The sequence below is a fragment of the Oncorhynchus clarkii genome, chromosome 27 (assembly GCF_045791955.1).
Source record: "Oncorhynchus clarkii lewisi isolate Uvic-CL-2024 chromosome 27, UVic_Ocla_1.0, whole genome shotgun sequence".
Lineage (NCBI taxonomy): Eukaryota > Metazoa > Chordata > Actinopteri > Salmoniformes > Salmonidae > Oncorhynchus > Oncorhynchus clarkii.
In genome coordinates, this window is record NC_092173.1 from 253,457 (window position 1) to 268,584 (window position 15,128).

Genomic DNA, 15,128 nt, shown 5'->3' on the forward strand with positions numbered 1-15,128 from the left:
CCAATAAGCAATTTTTGGGGGGAGTGGTAAGATTTTCAGACGGTGAAATAATGGGTGATCAATATTTAAGCCTATTTCTAGGCAATGTAAACTATAGCCTAATCATAGGCCTATTAAGGAAGTACATATCCTTGGAAAGATAACTGCCCCGTGCTTCTTCACACATGCATAGGCTATATCCTACTCTATTTAATTGAGACCACACCTGATCTTGCAGGGCAGTGACACTTGCTACGTTTTGCTTAGTCCTATAGAATATCGCCCACCTATTAGGAGGACAATTTGCAGGCAGAGGCAAATAAAAGGGTAATCAATACTTAAATGAATAGGCTCAACGGTCGCTCACCATAGTAACCTAACCTATGTGTGCTTTGTGCCTTTTCAATGATGATTCCATGTTTTGATTGCACTTCCCACTCCTGTTGGTTGAGCGCCCTCCACTTCTTCCATTATCAATAATAATTTACAGAGACCGTAGTAAACTTCAGTCTAATCATAATTAATTTCATATTCAAGTTAACTGCCACGTGACTCTCTGCCTATGTAGGCAGCCTACTCTCACACCCAACTAGGAGAGGTAGGCTAATGTTGAAGTTGAAGCAACGAATGTGTGAACAATGCAAAGATATGCGCATTTAACACAATAGGTAGGCTAACGCACACAAAGCAGAAAGAGGACCGTTTCCAAATAATCTGTGGGACAACAAAAATATTTGCATCCGAAAGTCGTCTTTATGACCCCCCTTGCCCGTAGCATGAGAAATGCTGACTGCGCAGCAAGGTCCCGCAGACATCCAGTAGGAATGCAGCCCTCTAGTGCAATCAGTACACAACAGGATCAGATGGTGATGGGGTCCCAGCAGGGTCAGGCAGCCAGGGAAGACCAGTCTGTGACAGAGGTGAGGTGAATTTCTGAAGACACACCACACTCTCTGCAGCAAACACTGGAAAAGCCAAATGCCATTTTAAGGGAGTCTGACAAACCCCCAAAGTTGATTTCCAAACTGTATCAAGAGTTGATAGAGGCTTTTCCCGATGACACAAATATGTAAAACAAAAATGTGAGGGAGACCTGGTAGAAGCTATTGATGATGATGAATGGATACATATGTTTTAATGTCCAGTCATGTTCATATCATCTCAGACATAAATGACTACAGTTTAAGGCCATCCATAGAAAGTACTATATGCCAGTGAAACTGAATAACATGCACTCAACCATGTAATTCCTCTGCTGAGGTGTAAAACACAAAAGCGGACCCATTTGCATATGTTATGGTCTTGTGAAGGCTGGCTGAATTCTGGCAAACAGTATGTTCTTTTATCTCTGCATGTCTATAGATTCTCCCTGTTTTTGTTTGCTTGGAAATGTTGATACTGGAGACTTATCTGAAGAAACTGTGTAGCCATTTATAGCGACTAAGAAATGCAATACCATTAATTGGAAGGTTGGTTTTCCTCACACAATGTCAAGTTATGTATCACTAGCTTTGATTTATTACAAGATTAAGGGTATACTGGGCAACTTTCATGAGGTCTGGATGTGTTATATGGAATACAGTTTGAATAAAGTAGTCTGCATTGAAAACATGCCCATGTCAGTGGAGATACCGATTTAGGCAATCTCTAGTTGCTGCGCTCCTCAGTCCTGGCCCTGGGGGTCTTTCGTCCTGTGGGTTGTCGCTCTGGCCTTGGCATAACACACGCAAAACCAAAAATGAATGTTTCACTAAGATCCTAAAGCTGAGTGGGTTGTGTTGGGGGGCAACCCAGCTATATTGTGTGCAAGTAAAAATAGCTCTACAGTACTATTAGGCATATGAGATTAATGCATGTTAATGTATATTTTAGGTGTTTTTTATTTATTTTCACAACTTTCCCTTGGGAACAAAACATTTTTTAAAAGGTGGGAACGGGACGGAACTTGTGTTGGGAGAGAGTGGAGTTATTGACTAGACTGGTGGGGGTCGGGCATGCAGGTGGCTCGGGCTGGCAGGTCAGTCTGACTGAAATTTGATATAGAGGATGTCTTAAAGTCAATCAAGAGTTGTTCATTTGTTAGTCTATCGGTTAAAGGTGCAACAATATTTATTATTGAATTACCTTTGATCTTGTTCAGTCTGATAAATCACATTAAACATACTTAATAATGATCTCTTACCTAGCTTGATGACAGTGGGCATGTTTGCTTACTTTTTGTTCTAAATAGAGACAGCATATTGGATTGTGTAAAAATGCAAGATATGAGCTTTAGATAAAAACCAAAGTGGAGCCCCTGACTCTAGCTCTAGTCCAGGGGGTAGTGCGCGTTTCTCCACTACTACTGGACACTACTAGTGGAGGAGTGCACACTTTGCCCTGGACCAGAGCTATATTGACTCTTACTTTTTATGTTTGTTGTTATTTCTCGCTTCCTGATCACAATAATCCTGGAGGCCAGATCTGGGTGTGCTTTAGCCAACTCCTCTGTAGTGGTCCTTGCCATGGCATACAAGAAACGTGAAGGTTTGGTTAAAGCACAAACAGGAACTAGTGACCAGGCTAGATAGAAGTAACATTTTGGAAGAGAAAGGGAGAGATTGACTTGTGAGGATTTGGGTAGGGGGTGAGACAGACCTGAGAGGACTGAAAGGGGTAGACTGACCTTGGAGGACTGGGGGAGAAGGGGGTGATAGGCAGCCCCAGTAACCAAAAGGTTGTTGGTTCAGATCCCCGAGATGACTAGGTGAAAAATCTGTTGAATGTGCCCTTGAGCAAGGCACTTAACTATAATTGCTCCTGTAATAGCTCTGGAGAAGAGGATCTGCTAAATTACTCAAATGTAAAATGTAAGCGGGACACTAACCTGAGAGGACTGGGGGTGGAGTGGGAGACTGACCTTGGAGGAGGGATGGAAAAGGGGGAGGACGGGAGACACTGACCTGAAAAGACTGGGGGAGGAGGGGTGAAAGGGGAGGCTGACCTGAGAAACTGTGGGAGAAGAGGGAGAAAGGGTGACACTGACCTGAGAGGACTGGGGTATTTTCCAGCTGACTGGAACCAGGACGTTGTTGGAGGTGGAGCCCGAGGAGGTGGAGGAGGTGCTGCAGGTCACAGCTATGGCCCGGCTTTTCCCCTCCTGGCCTGGAGAACCTTGCAGCTCCTCATACCTCCTGCCAATCACTGGTGTCTACAAACACACACGTAGGGTCCTTAGTACGTCACACACAGAGCACAGGTTTGGAGCAGAACCTGAGTGTCTCTGCAGCAGTAAGTCCATGATTGGACAGCTCCCATTCCTCTGTCCTATCGCTGCTCCAGTCTAGCCCTCCCAGCCAGGACACACAGCAGGCCAACTATTCAGCCGCTCATCAATATTTCAACACCTGCCAGGCAGCGTTTGTTAAGCACTGTCCAATGGCAGCCGTTCATAGCCCCAGCAGCTCAATTACCGAGCAGGAGAGATTCGCACATTAGGAAAATAAGATATCCCCCAGTTTGGCTAAATTAGCTTATTCAATCCAGCTGCAGTCAATTTACACAGATTCCATGTGCCTCCGGTAACATGCTGTTCTTCTGTTGTGTTTTTCTCCCCACCCCCTTCCGTCTAAAAATACTGAGGAATTTGTCTGAGAAACGAGAGGTAAGTTTGTTCAATCATTCCTCTCTAGGCTGTAATGCTCTCTGTTTGGCTGGAGCTCACTCCCTCTCCACCCCAGCCCAGTTTGAACTCTCCTCCTCCCTGATTCCCACACAAAGGACGGCAGTAGACCTGTCTGACAATATTTCCTGCCATTCATAAACCTCACAAATAGCTGCCTGTTTGGTTCTTAGACATACATAAATCATACATTGCTTCCCAGTCTGTCTGTCTGTTAGCCCTCACAACATCGCTCTCTAGTCTAGCTCTGCCCAGACTGGCTGAGAGTGTTTTTACTGTGTGTGTGTGTGTGTGCGCGTGTACTTTTCTAGCTTTCCTGCTAATCTACTGGGGTCATTATTAAAAGGCATAATCTGTAATTAACTGGAAGGAAAGACATGTTTCCTGTCCAAAACAGATCCAGTCATCAACAGTCTCACACCAGTACCACACCCTGGAAAACACAGGAAAAGTACAAGAAAATGCGAGACAGTAAACATTCCTCTAAGTGCCTTTCATGCTTTTAACAACAAACATTTGGCTATGACATAAATGGCACCCTATTCCCTATAGTACACTACTTTTGACCAGAGCCCTGATCAAAAGTATTACACTGTATAGGGAATAGGGTGCCATTTGGGAAGCAGTCTTTAACACAGAACAGCTTCATGCACAGAACAAACCCTGTCTTGTCCGTGGCTTGGCTGTCAGACAGGGAGTGACAACATTACATCAGAGTGAGAGGAAGTTAGAGAGAGAGAGAGAGAGAGCGAGAGTGGGAGAAAGTAAGACAGAGAGTGAGCAAAAGAGAGCGAAAGAGAGAGAAACCAAGAACCATTGATGTCTGACTAACCTCAGAGATGTCAAAGGTAAAGTCCAGTGTTTTCCCGGGCAGGGCTTTGGAGGAGCGCTCCCACACCTGGAGGTCCAGGTGGGCCAGCTCGCTGTGGGGGGACGTTGGCTGCACCAGGCTAGCCGACCGGGACACCACTAGCTTCAGGATGTTTAGGGCTTCCCTCCAGTGGGCCGTCTGAAGAGCGTGTGCAGACAGAGCACACACACACAACGAGAGAGAGACACACAACACAGAGTCTGTTAGAAGATATCCACCATATGACGTCAAAACTGTTTTCATTTATCAAAGAAGCATAAAGCAAATCCTCTGAGGAGAATCCGCCAGGAGAAAGGTTTCAGTGTGTGTGAGCCTGGAATGAGGGCCTGCAGCCAACACAGCAGGCTGTTTATAGAGTCATGTTGGGTGTGCCTTTAAATTTGTTGCTGAGGCGCAAGACTCTGTTTTCCCTTTTTGCAGTAGTTAAAGGAATACTACATTCAGTATTCTGTTCATCATATTATTTTTCACAAGGACCAGACATTGACCACAAGCATTTCGCTACACTCGCATTAACATCTGCTAACCATGTGCATCTGCTATCCTTGACCAATAAAATTGGATTTGAACAGATTGAAATGGGTTTATAATATAATGGAGGAAATAGAAAGGATGTGAGAAGGATTCCAGAGGGGATGAGACTGGACCGGATGAAGCCAAAGGCTGCAGATTAAGAATCAGGAAGGTGTAGAGTTTGGCTTGGAGTCTCAGGTAGACATCGTAAGGCCATGGTAATTAGGCTGCTGTGGTGATGGCAATCCAGGAGATCTTGACAGAGTTTCATCAGATTTGAGCCAACTGTAAATGGGCCACTCAGGAACATTCACTGTCTTCTTGGTAAGCAACTACAGTGTAGATTTGGCCTTGTGTTTTAGGCTATTGTCCTGCTGAAAGGTGAATTAATCTTTCAGTGTCTGGTGGCAAGCAGACTGAACCATGTTTTGCTCTTGGATTTTAACTGTGCTTACCTATATTATGTTTTTTTTTATCCTGAAAAACTCCCCAGTCCTTAACTATTACACGCATACCCTTAACATGATGCAGCCACCACTATGCTTGAAAATATGGAGTGTGGTACTCAGTAATGTGTTGTATTGGATTTGCCCCAAACATAATATCATAATAGTATTCAGGAAAAAAAGTGAATTGCTTTGCCACATTTTTGTAGTATTACTTTAGTGCCTTGTTACAAACAGGATGCATGTTTTGGAATATTTTGATTCTGTACAGGCTTCTTTCACTCAGTCAATTAGGTTAGTAATTGTGGAGTAACTACAATGTCCTTCCTCAGTTCTCATATCACAACCATGACATTCTGTAACTGTTTTAAAGTCATTGGCCTCATGGTAAAATCCCTGAGCGGCTTCTTTCCTCTCCGGCAACTGAGTTAGGAAGGTCACCTGTACCTTTGTAGTCACTGGGTGTAAATAATAACTTCACCATGCTCAAAGGGATATTCAATGTCTGCAATTATTTATATTTTTTCACGTCTATCAATGCCCTTTGCGAGGATTTGGAAAACTTCCCTGGTCTTTGTGGTTGAATCTGTGTTCGTACTTCACTGCTCGACTGAGGGACATTACAGACAATTGTATGTGTGGGGTACAGAGATGAGGTAGTCATTCAAAAATCATGTTCACCTCTACAGGATCGGTGGGTCCCCCACAGGAAGTAGGCTAATGTGATTAGCATGAGGTTGTAAGTAACAAGAATATTTCCCAGGACATAGACATATGTCAAATAAAATCAAATGTTATTGCTCACATACACATGGTTAGCAGATTTTTTAATTGTATTTTATTTCACCTTTATTTAACCAGGTAGGCAAGTTGAGAACAAGTTCTCATTTACAATTGCGACCTGGCCAAGATAAAGCAAAGCAGTTCGACACACAACAACACAGAGTTACACATGGAGTAAAACAAACATACAGTCAATAATACAGTAGAAAAATACGTCTATATACAATGTGAGCAAATGAGGTGAGATAAGGGAGGTAAAGGCAAAAAAGGCCATGGTGGCGAAGTAAATACAATATAGCAAGTAAAACACTGGAATGGTAGATTTGCAGTGGAAGAATGTGCAAAGTAGAGATAGAAATAATGGGGTGCAAAGGAGCTAAATAAATAAATTCAGTAGGGGGAGAGGTAGTTGTTTGGGCTAAATTATAGATGGGCTATGTACAGGTGCAGTAATCTGTGAGCTGCTCTGACAGCTGGTGCTTAAAGCTAGTGAGGGATATAAGTGTTTCCAGTTTGAGATTTTTGTAGTTCGTTCCAGTCATTGGCAGCAGAGAACTGGAAGGAGAGGCGGCCAAAGGAAGAATTGGTTTTGGGGGTGACCGGAGAGATATACCTGCTGGAGCGTGTGCTACAGGTGGGAGATGCTATGGTGACCAGCGAGCTGAGAAAAGGGGGGGACTACCTAGCAGGGTCTTGTAGATGACCTGGAGCCAGTGGGTTTGGCGACGAGTATGAAGCGAGGGCCAGCCAACAAGAGCGTACAGGTTGCAGTGGTGGGGCTTTGGTGACAAAATGGATGGCACTGTGATAGACTGCATCCAATTTATTGAGTAGGGTATTGGAGGCTATTTTGTAAATGACATCGCCGAAGTCGAGGATCGGTAGGTAGCTACAGAGAAGAGAGTCGGTCCAAGAATTGAACCCTGAGGCACTCCCATAGAGACTGCCAGAGGCCCGGACAACAGGCCCTCCGATTTGACACACTGAACTCTATCAGAAAAGTAGTTGGTGAACCAGGAGAGGCAATCGTTTGAGAAACCAAGGCTATCGAGTCTGCCGATGAGGATGTGGTGATTGACAGAGTCGAAAGCCTTGGCCAGATCAATGAATACGGCTGCACAGTATTGTCTCTTATCGATGGCGGTTAAGATATCGTTTAGGACCTTGAGCGTGGCTGAGGTGCACCCATGACCAGCTCTGAAACCAGATTGCATAGCGGAGAAGGTATGGTGGGATTTGAAATGGTCGGTGATCTGTTTGTTGACTTGGCTTTCAAAGACCTTAGAAAGGCAGGGTAGGATAGATATAGGTCTGTAGCAGTTTGGGTCAAGAGTGTCTCCCCCCTTTGAAGAGGGGGATGACCGCAGCTGCTTTCCAATCTTTGGGAATCTCAGATGACACAAAAGAGAGGTTGAACAGGCTAGTAATAGGGGTTGCAATAATTTCGGCAGATCATTTTTAGAAAGAAAGGGTCCAGATTGTCTAGCCCGGCTGATTTGTAGGGGTTCAGATTTGGCAGCTCTTTCAGAAGATCAGCTGAATGGATTTGGGAGAAGGAGAAATGGGGAAGGCTTGGGCGAGTTGCTGTGGGGGGTGCAGTGCTGTTGACCGGGGTAGGGTAGCCAGGCGGAAAACATGGCCAGCCGTAGAAAAATGCTTATTGAAATTCTCAATTATAGTGGATTTATCGGTGGTGACAGTGTTTCCTATCCTCAATGCAGTGGGCAGCTGGGAGGAGGTGTTCTTATTCTCCATGGACTTCACAATGTCCCTGAACTTTTTTGAGTTTGGGTTGCAAGACGCAAATTTCTGCTTGAAAAAGCTAGCCTTGGCTTTTCTAAATGCCTGTGTACATTGGTTTCTAACTTCTAGATGTTAATGCGAGGGGAGAGAAATGCTTGTGCTTCTAGTTCCGACAGTGCAGTAGTATCTAACAAGTAATCCAACAATTCCCCAACAACTACCTAATACACACAAATCTAAAGGGGTGAATGACAATATGTACATATAAATATATGGATGAGCAATGTCCGAGTGGCATAGGCAAGGTGCAATAGATGGTATAAAGAACAGTATATACATATGATATGAGTAATGTCAGATATGTAAACATTATTAAAGTGGCATTGTTTAAAGTGACTAGTGATTCATTTATTAAAGTGGCTAGTGATTAGGTCTGAATGTAGGCAGCAGCCTCTTGAGTTAGTTATTGCTGTTTAGCAGTCTGATGGCCTTGAGATAGAAGCTGTTTTTCCAGTCTCTCGGTCCCAGTTTTGATGCACATATATTGACCTCGACTTCTGGATGGTAGCAGTGTGAACAGGCAGTGGCTCGGGTGGTTGATGTCCTTGACGGTCTTTTTGGTCTTCCTGTGACATTGGGTGCTGTAGGTATCATGGAGGACAGGTAGTTTGCCCCCGGTGATGTGTTGTGCAGACCGCACCACCCTCTGGAGAGCTTTGCGGTTGAGGGCGGAGCAGTTGCCGTACCAGGCTGCGATACAGGATGCTCTCGATTGTGCATCTGTAAAAGTTTGCCAGGGTTTTGGGTGCCAAGCCAAATTTCTTCAGCCTCCTGAAGTCCACAATCATCTCCTTTGTTTTGTTGACGTTGAGTGAGAGGTTGTTCTCTGAGGCTGACCGGAACATATCCCAGTCCGTGTGATCAAAACAATCTTGAAGCGTGGCTTCCGATTGGTCAGACCAGCGTTGAATGATTCTCGTCACTGGTACATCCTGTTTGAGTTTCTTCCTATAAGACGGTAGGAGCAAGATGGCGTTGTGGTCGGATTTGCCGAAGGGAGGGAGGGGGAGGGCTTTGTACAGTGCCTTTCGAAAGTATTCGGCCCCCTTGAACTTTGCGACCTTTTGCCACATTTCAGGCTTCAAACATAAAGATATAAAACTGTATTTTTTTTTGTGAAGAATCAACAACAAGTAGGACACAATCATGAAGTGGATGACATTTATTTAATATTTCAAACTTTTTTAACAAATCAAAAACTGAAAAATTGGGCGTGCAAAATTATTCAGCCCCTTTACTTTCAGTGCAGCAAACTCTCTCCAGAAGTTCAGTGAGGATCTCTGAATGATCCAATGTTGACCTAAATGACTAGTGATGATAAATACAATCCACCTGTGTGTAATCAAGTCTCCGTATAAATGCACCTGCACTGTGATAGTCTCAGAGGTCCGTTAAAAGCGCAGAGAGCATCATGAAGAACAAGGAACACACCAGGCAGGTCCGAGATACTGTTGTGAAGAAGTTTAAAGCCGGATTTGGATACAAAAAGATTTCCCAAGCTTTAAACATCCCAAGGAGCACTCTGCAAGCGATAATATTGAAATGGAAGGAGTATCAGACCACTGCAAATCTACCAAGACCTGGCCGTCCCTCTAAACTTTCAGCTCATACAAGGAGAAGACTGATCAGAGATGCAGCCAAGAGGCCCATGATCACTCTGGATGAACTGCAGAGATCTACAGCTGAGGTGGGAGACAATCAGTCGTATATTGCACAAATCTGGCCTTTATGGAAGAGTGGCAAGAAGAAAGCCATTTCTTAAAGATATTCATAAAAAGTGTAGTTTAAAGTTTGCCACAAGCCACACCAAACATGTGGAAGAAGGTGCTCTGGTCAGATGTAACCAAAATTGAACTTTTTGGCAACAACGCAAAACGTTATGTTTGGCGTAAAAGCAACACAGCTGAACACACCATCCCCACTGTCAAACATGGTGGTGGCAGCATCATGGTTTGGGCCTGCTTTTCTTCAGCAGGGACAGGGAAGATGGTTAAAATTGATGGGAAGATGGATGGAGCCAAATACAGGACCATTCTGGAAGAAAACCTGATGGAGTCTGCAAAAGACCTGAGACTGGGACGGAGATTTGTCTTCCAACAAGACAATGATCCAAAACATAAAGCAAAATCTACAATGGAATGGTTCAAAAATAAACATATCCAGGTGTTAGAATGGCCAAGTCAAAGTCCAGACCTGAATCCAATCGAGAATCTGTGGAAAGAACTGAAAACTGCTGTTCACAAATGCTCTCCATCCAACCTCACTGAGCTCGAGCTGTTTTGCAAGGAGGAATGGGAAAAAATGTCAGTCTCTCGATGTGCAAAACTGATAGAGACATACCCCAAGCGACTTACAGCTGTAATCGCAGCAAAAGGTGGTGCTACAAAGTATTAACTTAAGGGGGCTGAATAATTTTGCACGTGCAATTTTTCAGTTTTTGATTTGTAAAAAAAGTTTGAAATATCCAATAAATGTCATCCACTTCATGATTGTGTCCCACTTGTTGTTGATTCTTCACAAAAAAATACAGTTTTATATCTTTATGTTTGAAGCCTGAAATGTGGCAAAAGGTCGCAAAGTTCAAGGGGGCCGAATACTTTCGCAAGGCACTGTATGTGGATGTGGTGGATTGAGACGCAGCCCAATCTTAAACTGACGGATTTAGATGGGGATTTGTTTGACTGTTACTTAGATTGAAGCACAGGTGCGTCAATAGACTCTTAAGGATTTTTAAGAATGAATACTGCATTAAAAGGACCAACATTACAGGACTAGATTACACTTCACTTGGGTCATCCTTGTGGTATTGAGAGACAAATACTCTAATGCTTTCACTGATTGCCCTTTAAGCAAGATAGTTCCTATAGATCGAGTGCTTTGTTATCCAACTGATCGTGTGTCCTTTCTGTTACCCTGTGAATAGAGCCATGTAAATTTATGCTTGCAGCTATATTTTCTAAATTGTAATGCCAATAACTGTATAAAATACAGTTTTATATCTTTATGTTTGAAGCCTGAAATGTGGCAAAAGGTCGCAAAGTTCAATGGGGCCGAATACTTTCGCAAGGCACTGTATGCATCGTGGAAGTTAGAATAGCAGTGATCGAGTGTATTACCCCGCAAGTAACACAATCAATATGTTGATAGAATTTAGGTAGCCTTGTTCTCAAATTTGCTTTGTTAAAATCCCCAGCTACAATAAATGCACCCTCAGGATATATGGTTTCCAGTTTACATCGAGTCCAGTGAAGTTTCTTGAGAGCCGTTGTGGTGTCTGCTTGTGGGGGAATGTACACAGCTGTGACGATAACTGATGTGAATTCTCTTGGGAGGTAATATGGCCGGCATTTGATTGTAAGGAATTCTAGGTTGGGAGAGCAGAAGGACTTGAGTTCCTGTATGTTGTTATGATTACACCATGAGTCGTTAATCATGAAGCATGCACCTCTTCCCAGAGAGGTGTTTATCTCTGTCGGCACGATGCATGGAGAAGCCCGGTGGCTGAACCAATTCCAACAACATATCCCGAGAGAACATTCTCTGTTTCACGGAAACATGGCTACAATCTCTGATGTCTCTCTGGAAGGCAAACCTTGCTTGAATTTCGTCTGCCTTGTTGTCAAGAGAATGAACGTTGGCGAGACGTATACTTGGGAGCAGTGGGCGATTTGCGCGTCTACGAAGCTTGACCAGGAGGTCGCTCCACCTGCGGCGTCATTGTTTTGGGTCGACTTCTGGGATTAGATCCATTGTCCTGGGTGGTGGTCCAAACAGAGGATCCGCTTCGGGAAAGTCTTATTCCTGGTCGTAATGTTGGTAAATTGACATCGCTCTTAAATCCAATAGTTCTTCCCGGCTGTATGTAATAAGACTTAAGATTTCCTGGGGTAACAATGTATGAAATAATACATTAAAAAATGAAATACTACAAAGTTTCCTAAGGACTCGAAGCGAGGTCTGATATTGGCAGAAAGCTTAAATTATTGTTAATCTAACTGCACTGTTCAATTTATAGTAGTTATTACAGTGAAATAATACCATGCTATTGTTTGAGGGGAGTGCACAGTTATGTATTAAATGTATTAATAAACCAATTAGGCACATTTGGGCAGCCTTGATAACATTTTGAGAAGTAATGCAATTGGATCAGTCTAAAAATAGTTGCCAAAATCTAAATTGACGCTGGGCTGGAATAATACATTATGGCCTTTCTCTTGCATTTCAAAGATGATGGTGCAAAAGAAATACAAAAAAACACGTGTTTTTTTCTTTGTATTATCCTTCACCAGATCTAACGCGTTATATTCTCCGCATTCATTTAACATTTCCACAAAAAGTGTTTCCTTTCAAATGGTATCAAGAATATGTATATCCTTGCTTCAGGTCCTGAGCTACAGGCAGTTAGACTTGGGTATGTCATTTTGGCAAAAAAATATATATATAAGTATTATGTTAAGCATAATTTTACTCCTAAACATATTTAGGCTTACCATAACAAAGGGGTTGAATACATATTGACTCAAGACATTTTAGCTTGTCATTTTAAAAATTAATTTATACAAATGTTTAAAAACATTATGGGGTATTTGCCTGTAGTTATTAAACTCTGCCTGATGGACCCATGGGTTGAGGCAAACTCTGTCATATCCAGGATTGTCATGCACTCCACTTGTCCTGCCACCTGACTACATTGTCCATAACCTGTAATACATTACATAGATGGAAGAACCTCACCCAGAGAGCTGTGCATGTCAGTATGTGGTTAGACAGCCAAATCCTTAGATTTGGCCAAATAGACAAATAGAATGCCATTCTAGTTGTACTCTATACACAACTTATTTGTATTTGCTAGGTATGTGTAGGCATACTGTCTTTGTAAGCGCATCAATATGATATTTAGAGCATAAAATGATTTGTCTTGGTAACACAAACACACCCATACATTTTTTGTAGATAAATGTATCTACATTAAATCTGGGCAATGTTTGTGCAATGTCCACATGTAACGTAAACTCACCCCATTCCGTACAAATGTGCGCAACCGCGACATTCAAACGAGGCTGCAAAGAAAACTAATGGGACTGTAGCGACATAAAAGTCTGGGGTGTGAATTACGTTTCTATTCAAGCGTTGATCAACATGGTAATGGCTTTATAGTATTGGAGAAAAGTTGAAAAAACGGACCATACGTTACATCGTGACGTTTCATGCCGTAACGTACAGCACGCGTAAAGCAACTATTTCTGTCTTGCAATCTCTCTCCACCAGGTGTAGAACTTCTCTCATCATTTAAAAACAGGAAATGGACAGTGACGGGGGTAAGGGGGGATACCTAGTCATTTCTTGCGTTGTCACCGCAAGCGACCATCAAAAGCCAATGTTTACTTCTGAAGATCACTTTAGCACCGCTCTAAAAACCAAATTCATGACACATTATATAAACTCTTTATAGTGTTTTATTTACATTTAGGAGGCGATAAGGTGATAAGTTGGACAGATCAAGTGAAAAAAAGCAATTTTCCCACACAACTCCTCTCTTTCTCACTATCACACATTAGTTTGCTTCCCCACCCGCCATTTTTAAATAGACTCGACGGAGCTCATTGCCTTCTTGAATCATGCAGAAACGAGCCTCGTGGAGGTCTCGTCAATTATTTTTTTGGAAAGGGGAGAAATTGTGCTTTACAATGGTATTGACATTACAGTCGATCTGGGAGTATTACGTTTTTTGGGCGCTAAAATAAGGTCAATTGTACGGACTGAGGCGATGTAACAAGAGTGAGTTAGTTTACGTTAGCCTACACCTGTAGGGACATCAGTAGTTCCGTCAAGGATCTAACAGCCGACTTAAGGAGAGACGAGACTAGACACAACTAGCCAGTTATATGTAGTATATTGTGATGTAAAACAGCAGAGCTGACTTAAGAGCAGGCATTCAAGTCGCAGTTGATACCGTTTTCATAGTAACATGTTTTAACACATGATGAACATTTGAAACTAAGTTGCAAGCTACTTTCATAGCAAGATGTTGTAGAACGATTGCGTCATGAAACTAAATCCAGACACTGGCTCTTGCTACAGTATCTTCCATAATGGATTTGACAGAGAAATATCAGCTAGATAGCTGCAGCTGGCTAGCCTATCTCCAAGCTATGCGAGCTAGCTGCTGTCAGCTTGGCTAACCACAAGGTCAGCAGAGGCTTTAGACATCTTGAAATGGCCCGTCAGTCAGGAGGGGGAAAAGTCCTCAACTTCAAAACATATTATTTCACTAATAACAACGTCATGTTCCTCTCACCTGGACAAACTTCTCGATGGTCTTGAGGACCTCCATATTGAATGGCTTGGCCTGAATGACTGACAGGTCCATGTGACTCAGCAGGCTGTAGATGATCTGGAGCAAGGTCTGCTGCATGCTGGGTAGACCCTTCTCCAACAACTGGCCAATCAGAACACACTCACAGTTATTGACACAGTCTGAAATGGATGGATAGCCCTACATTGATCGATTTAATCCATCCATATCATTCGAGGAGAAACTTAATTTATGTATCAGAAACTCTTAAGGATAATTCACACTATAGGGCTGACCTGAACAGCACTATACTGGCTCAGATATTTTCTTCTCACATTGTCCTTTCTTGCACTGTTCCAGCAACTAAGGTAGATACCAAACCAGGCCAGCCCTGTACAGTTCGTCTTGAACTGGATTGGTTTGGCCCTATAGTGTGAATCAGGCTTAAGAGGAGTATGGTTATCCATAGAACAGCCATACAGACCTCGGCCATGTAAGTGACCATGTTGAGGGTGATCTCGGAGAAGGCCTCGTGGAGATAGCGACAGACGACATTGACCCAGGAGAAGCAGTTCCGGGTATACGAGTGTGTTTTGTACAGGGTCATCACATGGGCCAAGTTGGACAGTTTCAAATTCTTCTCCTCTAAGCATACCTGGCCATCCAAGCAGAAATCAAATACTAAATATTTACGGTACATATTGGCAATGAATCATAAATAATGAATTAGATTGACATGAATTCGATTTCAAAATGACCAAGAGTACATTTATATAC

At 42.9% G+C, this 15,128-nt stretch overlaps 1 protein-coding gene across 2 annotated transcripts in view; it reads right to left on the minus strand.

Moving 5' to 3' along the window:
- The window catches only part of LOC139386324 (protein furry homolog), a 190,223-nt gene that overhangs the window by 43,429 nt on the left and 131,666 nt on the right, over nt 1-15,128 (minus strand). For both annotated transcript variants that reach the window (XR_011629033.1, XM_071131847.1), the window contains exons 48-51: nt 14,836-15,006; nt 14,355-14,495; nt 4,473-4,649; nt 3,005-3,169 (exon numbers count right to left, since the gene is read on the minus strand). Coding sequence is in view for 1 of the 2 variants with exons in the window: in XM_071131847.1 (XP_070987948.1) it covers nt 3,005-3,169; nt 4,473-4,649; nt 14,355-14,495; nt 14,836-15,006 (654 nt within the window). In the remaining variant the exon portion in view is untranslated. The remainder of the gene's footprint in view (nt 1-3,004; nt 3,170-4,472; nt 4,650-14,354; nt 14,496-14,835; nt 15,007-15,128) is intronic.